At 34.7% G+C, this 17,500-nt stretch overlaps 2 protein-coding genes across 2 annotated transcripts in view; one reads left to right on the top strand and one right to left on the bottom strand.

Moving 5' to 3' along the window:
- TMED5 (transmembrane p24 trafficking protein 5) overlaps window positions 1-17,500 on the top strand; it is an 82,578-nt gene that overhangs the window by 32,137 nt on the left and 32,941 nt on the right. The window lies entirely within an intron of this gene.
- MTF2 (metal response element binding transcription factor 2) overlaps window positions 11,375-17,500 on the bottom strand; it is a 72,979-nt gene continuing 66,853 nt past the window's right edge. Inside the window, exons 12-15 of the mRNA XM_052636524.1 lie at window positions 13,538-13,643; window positions 13,366-13,418; window positions 13,149-13,253; window positions 11,375-11,767 (exon numbers count right to left, since the gene is read on the bottom strand). Of these exons, the coding sequence (XP_052492484.1) occupies window positions 11,410-11,767; window positions 13,149-13,253; window positions 13,366-13,418; window positions 13,538-13,643 (622 nt within the window). The 3' untranslated portion in view covers window positions 11,375-11,409. The remainder of the gene's footprint in view (window positions 11,768-13,148; window positions 13,254-13,365; window positions 13,419-13,537; window positions 13,644-17,500) is intronic.

The raw sequence follows: 17,500 nt of genomic DNA on the forward strand, positions 1-17,500 counted from the left end.
GGCTTGCAATTTCCTTTGCCAGGGGATCTTCCCAAGCCAGGGATCCAACCCGGGACTCCCACATTGCAGGCAGAGGCTTTACCCTCTAAGCCACCAGGGAAGCCCAAACGAAGCTTTGCCCAAACAGGGACATGAACCCTGGGTCCAATACTGTACCATTCTCTAAAGTATGCCCACTGAACTCTCACCTCCCCTACCAAAAATCTCCTTGAATTAATTTATGCTGTTTCTTATCCTACTGTATTTTGGCCTATCAAAATCCTATCATCCATGGGATAGGTTGGGATTATGGGATTAGCAGATGCAAACTATCATATTTATATAATGGATAAACAAGGTTCTACTATATAATATATTTGATATCCTATAATGAACAATAATGGAGAATATGAAAAAGAATATGTATAACCGAATCACTTTACAATACAGAAGAAATTAACACACTGGAAATATACTTAAACAATTTTTTGAAGTCCTATCATCCTTAAAGCCAAACTCAAATGGACGTCCATTCAGTAAGTCCTTCCTAAATGCTTCTTAGATTTGTTCTAAGTTCTTACAGAACTCTACCAATATTCCATAGTACCTAACATATTTCAACTCAAGTTTAGTTTTATTTATATCTGTGCCCTCCATAATTTAAGAATTCAGAGCAGGACTCCTAATATTTCATTTTTCTCTTAATAACCTAATTCCTGCATTTAAATAAACAATAATACAAAATGGCTTGAACAACCATTTTCAAGAACTGGGAGTACAAAAAACATCCTGTAATAATACTGTAAAAGTCCTATAATAAACCTTTGAATTGAGTCCCACCAGAAGACAGAAGCCCTAACTTCAAGTGCCTGTGTGAAGTGAATGTGAACTTATTTGGAAACATGGTTTTGCAGATGTAATTAAGGATCTTGATGTTAAGTTTTGTTTCATGAAGTTATTTTCACTACAATGTAAATCTTTATCTTCTGAATGGTGAAGGTGCAAATTTTCTGTGTAACTTAATATTAGGAATAGGTCAATATTTTTACTATTTAGAAAATTTACCCCAGCAGTACCCTTTAACCCTTGTATTATGCTTCAAGTTATCCAACTTTTGCTTTTCTCACTGTGCTTAAAGTAACACTAAAATAAGTTCAATGATCCTAAACCACAACCAAATTCCTCAAATTAAAAATATAAATAATTGCATAATCTGTTAATCTGTTTACCTACTGTTGTTGTTGTCAGTCGCTCAGTCGCGTCCAACTCTTTCTGACCCCACAGTCTGCAACACGTCAGGCATTCCTGTCCTTCACTATCTCCTGGAGTTTGCTCAAACTCATGTCCACTGAGGCGGTGATACCATCCAACCATCTCATCTTCTGTCACCCACATCTCCTCCTGCCCTCAATCCTTCCCAGCATCAGTGTCTTTTCCAGTGAGTAAGCTCTTTGCATCAGGTGGCCAAAGTACTGGAGTTTCAGCTTCAGCATCAGTCCTCCCAATGAAATTTCAGGGTTGACTTCCTTTGCTATTGACTGATTTGCAAACTTTGCAGTTCAAAGGACTCTCAAGAGTCTTCAACACCACAGTTCCAAAGCATCAATTCTTTGGCAATCAGCCTTCTTCATAGTCTATAGGGACTTAGTAGGCAAAGTGATTGTCTCTGCTTTTTAATATGCTATCCAGGCCTGTCATAGGTTTTCATCCCAGGAGCAAGGGTCTTAATTTCACTGCTGTAGTCACTGTCCACAGTGACTTTGGAGACCAAGAAAATACAGTCAGTCACTGTTTCCATTTTTTCTCCATCTATCTGCCATGAAGTGATTGGACTGAATGCTATGACCTTAGTTTTTGGAATGTTGAGTTTTAAGCCAGCTTTTTCACTCTCCTCTTTCACTTTCATCAAGAGGCTCTTTAGTTCCTCTTTGCTTTTTAGCCGTAAGGGTGGTATCATCTGCATATCTGAGCTTACTGATATTTCTCCTGGCAATCTTGATTCCAGCTTGTGCTTCATCTAATCTGGCATTCTGCATGATGTATGTACTCTGCTTTTAAGTTAAATAAGCAGGGTGACAACATACAGCCTTGACATAGTCCTTTCCCAATTGTGAACCAGTCTGTTGTTCCATGTCCTGTTTTAACTGTTGCTTATTAGACATGCATTCAGGTTTCTCAGGAGACAGGTAAGGTGGTCTGGTACTCCCATCTCTTTAAGAATTTTCCACAGTTTGTTATGATCCACACAAAGGCTTTAGCATGATCAATGAAACAGAAGTAGACGTTTTTCAGGAATTCCCTTGCTTTTTCTATAATCCAACCGACGTTGGCAATTTTATCTCAGTTTCCTCTGCCTTTTCTAAATCCAGCTTGTACATCTGGCAAGTTCTCAGTTCATGTACTGTTGAAGCCTAGCTTGAAGGATTTTGAGCATTCCCTTGCTGGCATGTAAAAGCGGAATTGTGGAGTAGTCTGAACATTCTTTGGCATTCCCTTTCTTTGGTATTGGAATGAAAACTGACCTTTTCTAGTCCTGTGGCCACTGCTGAATTTGCTGGCATACTGAGTGCAGCACTTTCACAGCATCATCTTTTAGGATTTGAAATGGCTCAGGAGCAATTCCACCACATCCACTAGCTTTTTTCATAGTAATGCTTCCTAAGGCTCACTTGACTTCACACTCTAGGATGTCTGGCTCTAGGTAAGTGATCACACCATTGTGGTTATCCAGGTCATTAAGACCTTTTTTGTACGGTTCTGTGTATTCTTGCCACCTCTTAATATCTTCTGCTTCTGTTAGGTATATACTGCTTCTGTCCTTCATTGCGCTCATCTTTGCATGAAATGTTCCCTTGGTATCTCTAATTTTCTTAGAGATCTCTCTAGTCTTTCCCATTCTATTGTCTTCCTCTATTTCTTTGCATTGTTCATTTAAGAAGGCTTTCTTAACTCTCCTTGCTATTCTTTGGAACTCTGCATTCAGATGGGTTTATCTTTCCTTTTCTCCTTTGCATTTTGCTTCTCTTCTCTCAGCTATTTGTAGGGCCTCAGATAACCATTTTGTCTTTTTGCATTTCTTCTTCTTGGGCATGGTTTTGATCACTGCTTCCTATACAGTGTTACAAACCTCTGTTCCATAGTTCTTCACTCAGTCAGATCTAACTCCCCTCAATCTCTTTTTCACTTCCACTGTATAATCATAAGTGATCTGACTTAGGTCCTACCTGAATGACCTAGTGGTTTTTCCCTATTTTCTTCAATTTCAGTCTAAATTTTGCAATAAGGAGTTCATGTCCTGAGCCACAGTCAACTCCCAGTCTTGTTTCTGCTGACTGTATAGAGCTTCTCCACCTTTGGCTGCAAAGAAGATTATCAGTCTGACTTTGGTATTGACCATCTGGTGATGTCAATGTGTAGAGTCGCCTCTTGTGTTGTTGGAAGAGAATGTTTGCTATGACCAGCACATTCTCTTGGCAAAACTGTTAGCCTCTGCCCTGATGCATTCTATACTCCAAGGCCAAACCTGCCTGTTACTCCAGGTATCTCTTGACTTCCCTATGACAGTGGCATTTGCAATTAGCAGATAAAATTTTATTATAGCAAAGCTTAACAATACACACAGTTTCTCTAGAAAGGAGCCCCAAATAAATGCAAATTAAAATTTAAAACATCAGTCTTTAAGTACTACTCTTAAGTAAAACCCTATTTTAAAAACATTTTCAAATTTTAAAAACTTATTTAAAAAATTTTCAAAAACTCAAGAGTTTAACCCTACTGAGACATATTAAATTATACCTTCCACATAAAGACAATAAAGAGCATAGGTAATCTATTTTACACTTTTTCCTGACTTATTTAGCCAATATAATAAACCAAATTTAGCTGATATACAATTACATGAATTTGGTAAAACAAATATTTCATTAGAAATTATGATCCTCTGAAGCTTGGCATTTTAAAGTTCAACTGCAATCACATAATTTTAGCACTTAAAGTACTAAAAAGTTAAATTACTACTATTCAATTCTTATATTCATTTAATAACCTGTAAACTCAAGAAAATTAATATGGAATTATTGCTCTGACTGAAATACTACCTCCTGTCTATTCCATTAGACTACTTTTCTGACTACTGAATATATGCATGGAGTAACACCATGTCAATTTGCTATTCTCTAGAATAACTTTGTTATTATATGACAAGGGCAAACTGGACAAAACCTTATTTCTCTTTCCCATAATGCAATGGGCTTCCCTGGTGACTCATATGGTAAAGAATCTGCCTGCAATATGGGAGACCAGGGGATTCAATCCCTGGGTCAGGAGGATCTCCTGGAAAAGGGAATGGCAACCCACTCCAGTATTCTTGCCTGGAGAATTCCAGGGACAGAGGAGGCTGGCAGGCTACATACAGTACATGGGGCACACAGTCATAGTCAGATATGACTGAGTAACTAACACTTTCACTATTTCATAATGCACAGACAGCATGAGCCAACGCTTAACACCTTTTTGGAAAGGAAAAGTCTATTGAATTCACCTAGTTTTATGGAGGAAAGGTTTTGAACCCTGCCACCCTTTATCACCAAATCTCTTCCAGAATCCAAGAGTTTCTCTCTAACAAGCCCACTGATTTTTTTTTTTTGCTACGCAGTTTTTACTATCTTGGGATTGATTAGAGAGCACAAAAGAATCACCTACTTTGGCTTATATTATAGTCTTATCTCACTTATCCAGAAGTCAAGATTTCAAAAAATATCAACCACTCATGTATTATAAAATGGGAAGTATAAAAAATTAAAAAACAAAACAAAACTTGTTTATTACTCAAGACAAGGATGTCAACTGAAAAAGAGTGCACAACCTAAAGGCTGAGAATTCTTATTCGATGGACTTACTGAGGACTTAAGAAAGAGATACAGCCTCTCAAATCAAGGGACTGTTGTGAAGTCAGATAACAAAAACAAGGAAATGGAATAGGACTAAGATGATAGGGGAAGACTTCATGTCAAGAACAATGACACTTCCTTAGTCTTAAACAGAAAAAGACATGATAAAATGTCTCTCTTCTCATCATAGATCAAAGTTATTTTCATCATTTCTTTGGCATTTCCTCTTTATTCTGAACCTGCCTTTGCACCTTCAAGAGACACATGCAAAATGCAAGACTGTAATGTATAAGCAAGCAATTACATTTTTGCATCAGAAAAATGGATCCAATCTATATAACCAATGCCTAAATTTCTTTCAAAAAATGCATTTTCTGCAGTGAAAAGCTAGGAAATAGTAGAAAATTTGAAATTCAGTCCTTATGGTAGTTGCTGGCACTGCCTCAGCTACATAGGATTCTATGGCTTTTATTGTAAAACTATTTTGCCAACCAATTAGTCTTCTCAATCAAGGCTTTAAATTCCTAGATGAAGAGACAGAGCCTTCTATAATACAAGATGGAATATAGAATGTTGAAAAAATTTTTCCAACTCTTAAGTACCTGCAAATGAAAGATATTTATTTTCTATATTCAACTATTCAATGACAGTTGAAAACCTATCTTATGTGTTTGATAACAGAAAATCTAATGCAATTTATCATCATAAACATTCTGATCAATAAAATGTCAAATAGGAAAAAACAAAAAAAAGTCTTGTTTTGAGTAATGAACAGTATAAAAAAGCATTTACTCTTTCTCCAAGGAAATCAGTCTTGATTCATTACTCAGGAATCTAGAGACTCCTGGGCAGTGCAGTGGTTAAGGCTTCGCTTTCCAATGCAGAGTGTGGATTCAATCCCTGGTCAGGGATCTAAGATCCCAGGCTGCCAAAAAGCAAAACATAAAACAGGAGCAGTTGTAACAAATTCAACAGACATTTTAAAAAATGGTCTACATCAAAAAAAATCTCTAAAAACAAATCAGAACTGTGGGTAGAAAAAGGTTTAAATTTTTACTGAAATGGTTATCTATTTGTTCCGGAAAACCTCATTAAAGTTCTTCCCAGTCTACTGTAAATTAGTAATGTTTAGAAGCTAGAGAAACAAATAGGGAGAAAGCTGCTCAATACACTGTGAATAAATATGGATTATTAACTTGGGGACTAACACAAAAGATATGTGAAAAGTAGACAAATGTAAGAGCATCACGCAGCCTAAGTGATTAAGGACTAGAGTCCCCTACCCACATCCAGATCCCTGAAAGTACCACATTACAGCAACATAAAATAAATCAATGTTCACAATTTCTCAGTAATTAGGAAAAACTTAGCATGCTAAGAATGGTGTTATTAGAAATATGAAGCACTTAATAACTAGAAAAATCTTCAATGAAGTGGCATTTTTAAACATTTATGGTCTTTAATAGTTTAAAGTTGCTTAAAGAGTAAACTATGGTTTATAAAGAGGTATCAATTATGACATAATTTTTCATTGGATAATTTATATCTAGAGGTAAGAAAAACACAGAAAGTCGCTATGTGGTTATACAAAATTATAATACCAAACGCAGGGGGGAAAAAAATATCAATGGAACTTACAGATATGCTTTTGGTTCTAGAAGAGATTTGGCAATATAGGGAAACACAGCTGGAACCAAAAGTGTGCCTCAATCTTTCATGAATCAATAGGCATTCCCTGTCAAAACTCTCTCTAAAAAGCTTCATCTGCTTAAACTTTCATGGTCTCCTCAAGGAAGTTTAACTTCAGATGCATCTAACCAAGCTTCACATGTTTTCAAAGGGGATCCAAATTCTCACAAAATCTTTTGTCTCAAATTTTGTACAGGAAAATTTTTCTTACATTCCACTAGTTCTGTATAGAAAATTCTAATCCCCTCACCAAGCATGTACAATACTATTAATACTGGATGCTCCTATTATAGTTTCATTACAAGTAACTTTCAATGTTATTTACTTCTATAAATTGATTCTAAATTTACATGTGCCATTTTTATAAACACATAACAACAGCAATATAGTTAAATATTTTAAAATTATTCAAAGGTGGTATTTCTCAGGAAAAGTAAAACATTAGAAAAACTTAATTCCTTTAAAAAAAACTGTTTTTGGTGAGCTTATTTTGAATTTTTGCTTAATATGAAAAAATTACTTTGAACTAGCTGCTAGATATTCCATTCATTCATTTGACATTCATTCACCATTCAGTATTTTTTCTTTTCTGCACCTAGCATAGTTAATCATGGGTCAAATAAACTTGAGCTTTACTGTTATTTAATTCTCCAAGCCCAAGTCACATACAAGTACTTAGGATCAAACATAAATGAAACCCACAAGAGAGTCAGTGGAAGCCAATGGGCATATGTAGACCCACCTCTCACTAAGTGAGTTCAAGACTAAACAAAGTTCTCTGGAATATAGCTATACATTTGTCAGTACTGATCTTAAAATTATCTTGTATATGTTCCATGACTTCGATGTCAGTGCTGCTCTTGTGATATTTAAGAAAACTCAACAAAAAGTAAATAAAAAGGAATAAGATTTCTGTCACATAGAGTTGAGTTCTGGAGGGCTAAAAATCATTAAGATTTTTTTGGCTCCTCCAACCCTACTCCTAAACCAATTTGTGCCCATTTAGGGCACAAATATTGCCCCCTAATTGGGAAAGCAGGTCATAAGGTAGAAGGGAAAAAAGGACTGAATACCTTTCATTAAATATAAGGAACAGAAATTAATGATTTTAAACAGGACACAGTTTTGCTTTATGCAATAAGTACATAAAGATTTCTGTTAGTGTTAGGGTAGAAATAATTTTGGGGCTATTTGATTGAGTTTTAATTAGGTATTATTAAGTTTTATCATCTATGAAAGTTTTATTCATTTTATCAACTATGAAGGTTTTATTCATTTGTTGGCTTGCTTAAATCCAGTGGAAAATTTTCTTGAACGAGAAATCACATTCCTTGAAGATACTGCAAAAGTGAAGAGCTATTACTAAGCATCCAAGCATCATCTCCGACAAAGAGAAACTACATGGGTAAAAAGCAGAGTGGGACATTGCTCGTGGTCCAATGGTTAATACTCTGCTCTCCCAATGTAGGGGGTACCCGTTTGATCACTAATCGGGGATCTAAGATCCAACATACCACAGGCCAAAAGAAGGAAAAAAAAGCAGAAAGAGATTTTATTGAGTAAAAGTGAGGCAAGGTAAGAAATAAAGAATGAACTGCTTAATTTGCCACCTTCTTCTAACTATAAATATAACTACAGTATTACATTTTGATCCATTTACTGCTCTAAGATATTTTGACATTATGACTTCAAAGTTACTTGCTCCCATCTATTTGTTATTTAGAGAGCCAACAAGTTTGCTTTCATAGTTCCTCCATCTTCAAATCTGTATCAGACAGATATCAAGTTTCTTAACTGCTACTAATTATAAACAAATTCCATGATAAAATTCTCACTTTACATTTAACTATCAAATTTTTATTCCCCTGAGGAAACTGCCAAAGAAGAAACTGAAGGAGACTTCTGGAAGTATAATCATAAAGGTAGTCCAACGTAGCACAGACATCCTCCTTTGCCATTATATTCTCATTCAAACAACCCTAGAACCGGAGTACAAGTTTGCTATAACTATACAAATCAGATCAGGTTCCAAGCAAAACTTTGTAACACCTAATAAAAACTCAATCAAATAGCCCCCAAATTATTTCTACCCTAACACTAACAGAAATCTTAATATATACACAATAGAAACTAAACATACCTTGCAAATAAAACAAGAAGAAATACCCTCAAACTTACTTATCAGTGAACATTCACTTCTATTAAACATTCAGTAACAAAATAAATCCAACAAGATAAGATCTGACTTCATCACTCTTACATTAGAACTGACAGAATAACTCTGATAGCTTATATTCTGTTTGATCACCTAAAGGCCTTAGAATCCATATTTATCCATGACTATCAGGGTATTTATAAAATATATTTGAGTAAAAATGAATAAGGTATACTATTTTTACATCTTTTCTTTCTGTAGCCTGGGGCAAAGCTTTTCAGGAAAAAGAAAAAAGGAAATCCTTTTATGTAAACCCTAACACCTTCTATATAGGTAAGAAGAAAACAGTTGAAAAGTTGAATTTTTTTGAAGTTTGGCGACAGGGAGATATCTTGCCTTTCAAGTATAAAGTGTACAAGCTGGCTAAACATAATTTATTTCTTCAGAGGATCATATAAAATGAGCATGAAATAATTATTAATATTTATTGGGAGGACAAGAGGAAAATGAAAGTAAAGATTTATAAAGATTAACTCAAGTGAACATATTTACAACAGAACTAGAAACTCTTTAGCTCCCTGGCTAGATAAAAGCAGCCATCTACTGCACTAGTGTGTATTTTCAGCAAAATACAGAAGCAAAACTCATTAGCTCTTTAAAAAATACACACATTTAATGTTCGTCTGTTTTAATTCTAAGTAAAGCAATTCCAAAAATACAAACTGAACATCAGAGCCATGTGAACCACCATGATAAAATAAAACAGACATTCACAATAATTACGTCTAAAGACAGTTCAGCTTAATAAATCATCTTCCAAGTATGCTAAAGAAAGAATTACTAAAAATACTGCTGGTGTTCAGTTAGAATTAAAGGACTTTGGGGAAAATGAAATAATATGATACAGGTGGAGTGAATAAGGTTACACGGGATTTACATTTTCCATTACCCCTAGATATAAACAAACATTCAAAATCAACACAAACTCTTGTGTGTTATTCAAAATATTGCAGCTGCAGGAAAGGCAACTTTAAATTAATAGCTAGGGGAAAATCAAGTTTTGGTGGAGGTAAACAGAAGTGACAGTTCTTAATTTGCACTTTTGTAAAGCTCATTTATACCTGGCCAACCAGGAACCAAATGCAGGACTACGAAGTTCTCTGCTTCTTTTGGCTATAATGTGACAAGAAAAGGTCATCTTTTGAAGATGTTTAAAGAAATAAAGCAACTTTCTTATAAACAGTCAAATAATCAATCAATGGAATAAATAAGCACTAACCCACATTTTTAACCACTCTGTAATCACTACACTTTACATATTTTTCATTTTGGTGGCAAACTCTCCAATTTTTAGGCTAAAATCCACCAATCACTTTTAAGAGTAAAATGAACAGCCACCAAAATAAGAATATTCTTCTGTTTACTCTTTGGCTAAAAAAGAAAACAAATAAACAAAACAAAAAGAAACAGAAGACAACTCTAACACTGGTGATAAAAGAAACTTTTTAAAAAAAAAAAACACATGTAAAATAAAGTTATCAATTTAAATCTTGGTACATTTCATAAAAACAAGAGGTAATGTTGTAATAAAACAGCAGCTGCCTCGCAGGCAACACACTGTTTGTTAACCCTGTGCAATAAAATACTTTGTTCATACTACACTTATTCAACATGACTAACAGTTACTACAGACATTTCAGGAATCTTCACGGGATTCCTATAGACTTACTGTTAAAACTGAGAGACATTTACAATCATAATGTGCCATGAAAATCCGAAAATGTTACTTCTAGTAGGAGATAATGTTCATACTATTTGAATTTGTTTTAGGTACTGAACAGCTGAGTTACAAAGACTGATAATGAAAAGCATTCGAAAAAGCCCATGAACACTGTTGTTCACACCCTTCTTCAGAACACACTAAACTTGTCTGACACATTTCTCTTCATACATAGCAAGCAACAGCACCCAATAAAAGCCTGAGAAGAAATGCTGCTGTGTAAATACTGCAACTATTCCTGAAAAAAGAATTATGGGATATATACTCCAAAGCTGCCCATTCCCATAATTTGTATTGCATAGGTCACATAATCAATCACACACATATATATACACATGTGTGTATATATATGCACATGCAAAGAATATATTAAGACGACAATGAAGTCTAGTCACAGAGCAATTTACAGGCTCAATATATTTTTTACACTTTGTTGAAAGAAAATTTCAGTATTTTACAGTCTTTTAGTAGGCATTATATACACTGCACTTCTAAAAGGTATTGAAATAAATTTTTTCCAACATTTTGGTAACAAAACAGACAATGTTTCTCCAAATACTTGTGCTATCTATCTACATGATCAGTTTGCTCTGAGAACCACTAACCACAAAAACTGACTCAATGGAATAATTAGAAAAATTATCTAACACCATGCATGGGTTTGAATCATTTTTAATATCCTATCCTAGAAACATTCTACAAATCTTAAGATTTAAAAAATTAAGTCTCTGATTTTTAAAAGATATCTTTTTATGACAATATCCATAACATTGACAAGTACATGTTAAGGCTAGTATCATCTTATGTGATTTTTTTTTTTAACCTTTTTAAAGATAGTAAAAGCCAGACTCCTTTAGGGTTCTGAATTGTACCTACAGAAAATGAGAGTGCAGTGAACATAATGTTCAGTCCTACAGTCAGGACGCAGTTGCTCCTTCCCATTCCACAAGATACTGCACCTTTCCATCAAGTGTCACCCGACGAGCCAATACTCGGTATTTTTCACCACATGCTATTCTACCTGCAGCACCAAAATAACTGGTAATGGAGTTTTTCAGATGATTGAGTTGTAACTCCTGATCTGCTAAGTTATTCAAAATCTCTGTGTTGAGTTCATCAAATTGGTAATCTTCTTTGCCTTCATCATCTTTTACAATTTCTGAGTTCTGAGTCTGGAGTGCTCTTCTTGGAAGACGACCCCTTCTCCTCCGTAAATGTGGTATTGCAGCAGGCCAAGATCTTCCTGTACGAGTTCTTTTTCTGGAGTCAGATAATCTACAGAACAAAAAAGGCCACAATTGTCTACCCTTGCTGACATAAAAATCAGCCAAATCAAAACAACAAATGCTATATGAAATGGATTATCACTCGCCTTCATTAAATTCAATCACCTTCTTGGGGCTGACCTTTGAAGAGCTTTTCTTCCTTAACTATGTACTATTAAGCTTAAAAGAATCAGAGGAAATTTTGATTTATGAAGCCAACAAGGCAAATTCTTACTTACCAAGAGGATTTTTAAGTCAGATCTTGTCAACATTTTTATCATTAAAAAGAAGAAAGTTCATTCATTCATTCACTCAGTGCAAGAAATATTTAATAAGCACCTATTACATAAAAGACACCTTTACATGTGCTTTAACTGATGGCAGAACCAGTACAAAAGTTCTCTTGGTTATCAATTCTAGGCCTATTGTTAAGTAATATAATAAATTGAAATAAGCCTAAACTATACCCTTGGTATAGCTCAACATGGTATCGGTCAAATTTAAATCTCTTTATCTTCTGTGTTTTCTTAAGAGATTAAGTGAAGGGACTAAACAAAACAAGCTTTGAGTTCAAAGATTAAAAGATTTTATGATATTATAAAACAAGGTCAAAATATAATATAGCCAATAAATTCTACTGCCCAAGTTAAACCCCAGTTTTGTATTTATTTGCTAATGCACATGCCATCTTGGGCTTGTTACAAAAACCCTCTAAGTCTCAGTTTTCTTATCTACAAAATGGAAACAACTCAAAAGACTGTTTTAAAAATTAAACAAGACAATGTACAAAAAAAAAAAGATAATGTGCACAAGCTTAACAGAATGCTTGGTTGTGAAAACAAAAATTAAACAAAGGGAAGTATAAAATCTGCAAGCTCATGGCTCTGGCCCCAAATAAACTAAATTTTTCTTACCTGATACATCAGACTTCAGGAAAAAGTTGCCTTTCTAAAGAGTTAGGTTAAAAAAAAAATACTAGAGGGAAAGTCTGCTATTGATTAAAAAAAAAAACCCTGAGTTTAAAATCCTTTTTCTAATAAAAAGGTTTGTGTGCTTGATTCCAACTTATTAAAAAAAAAATTCACACTTGTATATTAAAAGTATAAAAAGGTCTCGAAGAAAAGAGCACACCTATAAACACCAGGATACCTCTTCTTTGTGTACATAGCAAAATTCCTGACAAATTTGAAAATTTTAACATCTGTGCTCTGAAAAGTAAAAATACTCAGATGAATATTAACAACCTAAAATATCTATATATAGACAGCATCTCAAAAGCTGCAAGACAAACTGGTATCACTTTCAATTCTTAAAAATGTATTTAATCATCATTTTACAAAGAAGAAACTCTAGAGGAAAATTAGTTAAGAATAAGAACATAAAATATCTACCCATAATGCCTGGAAATACTAGACGAGGTAGTTTCTTTTGCACTGGAAGCACCCGTGAAATCCACATCTGAGGTATTGGATGAATGTGCAGTTCCCTCAGTTCTCCTGAGACAAAAGAATTTAAACGGTATAACAACTATATTACATAACAATAGAAATACTAATTCCCCCCCAAGAAGAAAATTCCTAGGATAGGCGAAAATAACTTTCTATTTACCCTATAGAACAAGGTAAATCCAAACTAGGATTCTCTGAAATTGACTCCTTATCCTGGAAAAGAAAAACAAAAATTTAAAGAATGGTTTCTAAAAGTAACGAAAAGAAATCAGTTTCTCAGTAATTTCAAGCAGACTTCTGCTCTGAGAACAGAGACCAATATATCCTCTTACCAAAGGTGGCTCAGCAGTTTTTTGAATCATTTTTCTTGTATATGGGCCAGGTGGACGACCTACAGATTTTTTCTTTCCTTTTTTTTCTATGCCATTGCTTACTTCCCTGAAACATAAAACCATTACGTATTTAATCTCTGCAGAAAGAAAACAAAGACAGTGGACAATATGTACTGTCATAACCTCTACTTATGTAGTAATTAGATTATAAAAACAAAGTTAAGCTGAATCTACAAGTTTAGTCAAGTTCACAGATAATATATTTTAATTTGAATAAATATTTCTTAAAGAGATATTTACATATGAAAGGTTTAAAGGAAAAAAGTTCCCTAATAACAATTTTGAAAAATACACATCACCTAAAAATTTTTTACAAAACAAACAAAACAAGTACTACTGTATTGGATGGAAGATTTCAAAACTCTTTAAGTTCAATTATTTCATTTAGGTTGTTACTATGTAGGTACTTAGAGGATGTTTCAAGAATTTAGTACTAAATTCAGTAGTATGAATTCAGTAGTTAACCTCATGGAGCCAGGAAGTATCTATGTTAAAACTGTTCAGTCCCTATACAGTAGCTCTAAATAGAAATATCCTGTGGGTTCCTGAATGATGCTAATCAGAAAGAGGTTGGAGAATGTAAAGGAGGAATCCTTCATATTGTGCAGGGGAATCATTCAAAGGACAAAATTAGAAAGTTTTAGAAAACCATTTTAGAGACATAAAGGAAAAAATCAAGCATAAGAAGAGAAAAAAAGAAATAGGTCAAGAACATATCTAATTAACAGAAGGGAAAAATGACAAATACCAATACACAGAACATCTATTTCATTTAATCAGTAAACATCTCCATATAAAGGGAATACTATAATACAAAAATGTTCCCTGTACTAAGGGGTTTGAGATCTTCCCTGGTAGCTTAGCTGGTAAAGAATCTACCTGCAATGCAGGAGACCCCTGTTCCTGGGTCAGAAAGATCCTGTGGAGAAGGGATAGGCTACCCATTCCAGTATCCTTGGGTTTCCTTGGTGGCTCAGATAGTAAAGAATGTGCCTGCAATGTGGGAGACCTGGGTTCCATCCCTAAGTTGGGAAGATCCCCTGCAGAAGGCAACAGCTAACCACTCCAGCATTCTGGCCCAGAGAATTCGTTGGACAGAGGAGCCTGACAGGGGCTATAGTCCATGGGGTCACAAAGAGTAGGACGTGACTAAGTGACTTTCACACACACTATAGATAGAAGACAATAAACATGTATGTAAGCAGAATAATAAAATGGGTTAAGTGCTATAATAACATTATCCAGGAAAAACTGAATTAAAAAACAAGGTAAAGGAACAGATTTATATAATACGCTAGAAAGAGGTGAATGGAGAAAACAAGAAATGACTATCCCTCCTCACCAAACTGGTTTGGGGAAATAAAGGTGGAAGTACAAGGAAAGAGAAAGTAGAGAAGTAGAGGAAGAAAGTGTAACTAGAACTATAATCCAAAATCTTATCCAAGGATAAGATGGGTGGGGTGTACATTTATTTTATTGGCAGGATGATCAACATAACATTTACAAAGGACCCCTGGACTAAAGAAAGTACCCTTTAGTCCAATTCATACATAGGGCCCAGAATGAACTGAAAATGCCTTTAGAGAAGGTTGAACCATTATCTGATCACATCAAATGAAAATCTGATAACTACCACAGACAGAATGTCCTATCAAAATCAAAATAGGAACAAGAAAGATTGCGGAAATCTTTTTTCTAATTTATAATATAAACAACTGCTAGAAAAAGATTAATAATAAAAATCTGAAAGTAACAGGAATAGTATTATTTTCCTTCATAAAAAAAAACCCTTAAAGTACTATCTACTTTATTACTAACTCAAATGGATACACAGCACTGACAACCCTCTGTAATTATTTTTTTCTTATTCGCCAAGATGATTAACTCATACCTTATGTATTGGCTCCTTAAATTTCTCTCTCAGCTATCTTTGCCTCATCATTTCATTGAGAAAACAGAAGCTACTAGGCAATAACTTCAGTCATCACAGAATTAGTATTTGTACTCCACTGGAGTGGCAATCCACTCCAGTACAATTGCCTGGAAAATCCCAGGGACAGAGGAGCCTGGTAGGCTACATGTAGTCCATGGGGTCGCAAAGAGTCGGACACGACTGAGCGACTTCACTTCACTTCTTTTTCTCTCCATTTCAACAGAAAGATGTTAAGTCCTGCTTTAGAAGGTCAATCCCACATTTAGATTCCCACATCCTGTCTCTTATGTCTTCTCAAAGACTTTACAATATCTTCAGTTACCTCTCTTTCTTCTGTATCATTCTCCTCCACTGACATACAGAAACAGGTTACAATTGTCTTATATCTGTTTTTAAAAAACCATCACTAGATTCAGCTTCCATTCCATTTGTCTACTTCTCTCCCTTAACAATACAGTGAAACTACTTCTGAGAGTTGACAACACATACCCTTCCCACTTTCTTCATTCTCTTTCAAAATTCTTAATAAGTATTTCCCTTTTTTCCCTTTTCCTGTATTACTGTCATCATCATTATTTTGAATCTTCCCATGTCCCTAATTGCAGAAAAAGACCAGTTTTGACAGTAAGTTGAGCAGTGCTGGATTCGATCATATTGTCCTACTGCCATCTGACTTTTACCTTTAACACTTAAGAAAAATAGTTTTTGTCAAAATCACTAATAACAAAATGTTATCTAATCCAATAAACATTTTTCTCTCATCTTAACCTGCCTCTCAGCAACATTCAGTACTAATAGACCCATATCTTTCTCAAACACTCTCCTCCACTTGGTTTTCATGACATCAAACTTTCCTACTTTCCTCCTATTTCAATGACCGTTTTCTAGTCATCTCCTACATTTATTTCACTTCTTCCAAATCTCTAAATAATACCAGGACATTATTCTGGGCCACATTCTCTTCTTTTCTCTCTCTAGGTAATATCATCCATTCTCATGGTTTTATAAATCAGCTTCAAAATTTATTATCATGTGTCCTGAGCTCCTGACTGAACACACCCAATTGCCTGTATCTAACATCATTATCACTTAGATATTCCTCATAAGAATCTTGAACTAAATGAGTCTGAAATGGAAAAATGCTTTATTCATGTCATCAAAATCTATTCTTCCAGTTCTTGGTAACAGACATGACCACCCACTAGTTGCTCAAACAAGGTATCTGGGCATTGTATAACTTTATCTTGCCCTTCCTTTAAAATTTTAATTCATTAGCAAAGCCAACAAATTATGCCTCCAGTGGAAATCTTGAATCTATTTTCTCTCTACTTGACTGCTATCACCTACAACTGCACAAGCCACCATTATCTCTCACCTAGAAAACTGGAAGTCTTCATTTTTTCTTGTTTCTACTTACTTCTATAGATTTGCTTTCCAAACAGATCCAGAGAAGTATTTTAAAAGATAATTCAGTGTACATACATCTTTAAATAGCTTCCCATTATTCTGAGAAAACAACCGAAACTCCTTATGAGGTCTACAAAACACATGACCAAGCCCCACCCAACCATTCCAGTACCCAATGCTACTCTCTCCAGCCCTTGTTCACACCTTAGTAGACTTCTGAAAGTTCCTAGAACATGCCTCATAGCTTCACATTTGTTATTTCTGCTACCTGAAGTATTCTTCCCTTTATTCTTCACATTGTTAGGTCATTCTCATTCTTTAAAGTTTCAGCTTCAATATTATCATAAACAAGCCTTCTTAAGCCTCTTTCTTAAAGTAGACCCCTATATCTCTATCCATCCCAGTACAGTCTAAATCTGTTTGCTATTTCCTAAATGGTATTAACATGATCTGTAATTATTTTGTTTACCACCTTTCTTCCCCATTATAATGTAAACCCCACCAGGGCAGAAAGAAGGTCTTATTTATTATATCTCCAGCACTTAGACAGTAAGGTGCTTGAT

Source organism: Budorcas taxicolor, chromosome 3 (genome assembly GCF_023091745.1).
Source record: "Budorcas taxicolor isolate Tak-1 chromosome 3, Takin1.1, whole genome shotgun sequence".
Classification (NCBI taxonomy): Eukaryota; Metazoa; Chordata; class Mammalia; order Artiodactyla; family Bovidae; genus Budorcas; species Budorcas taxicolor.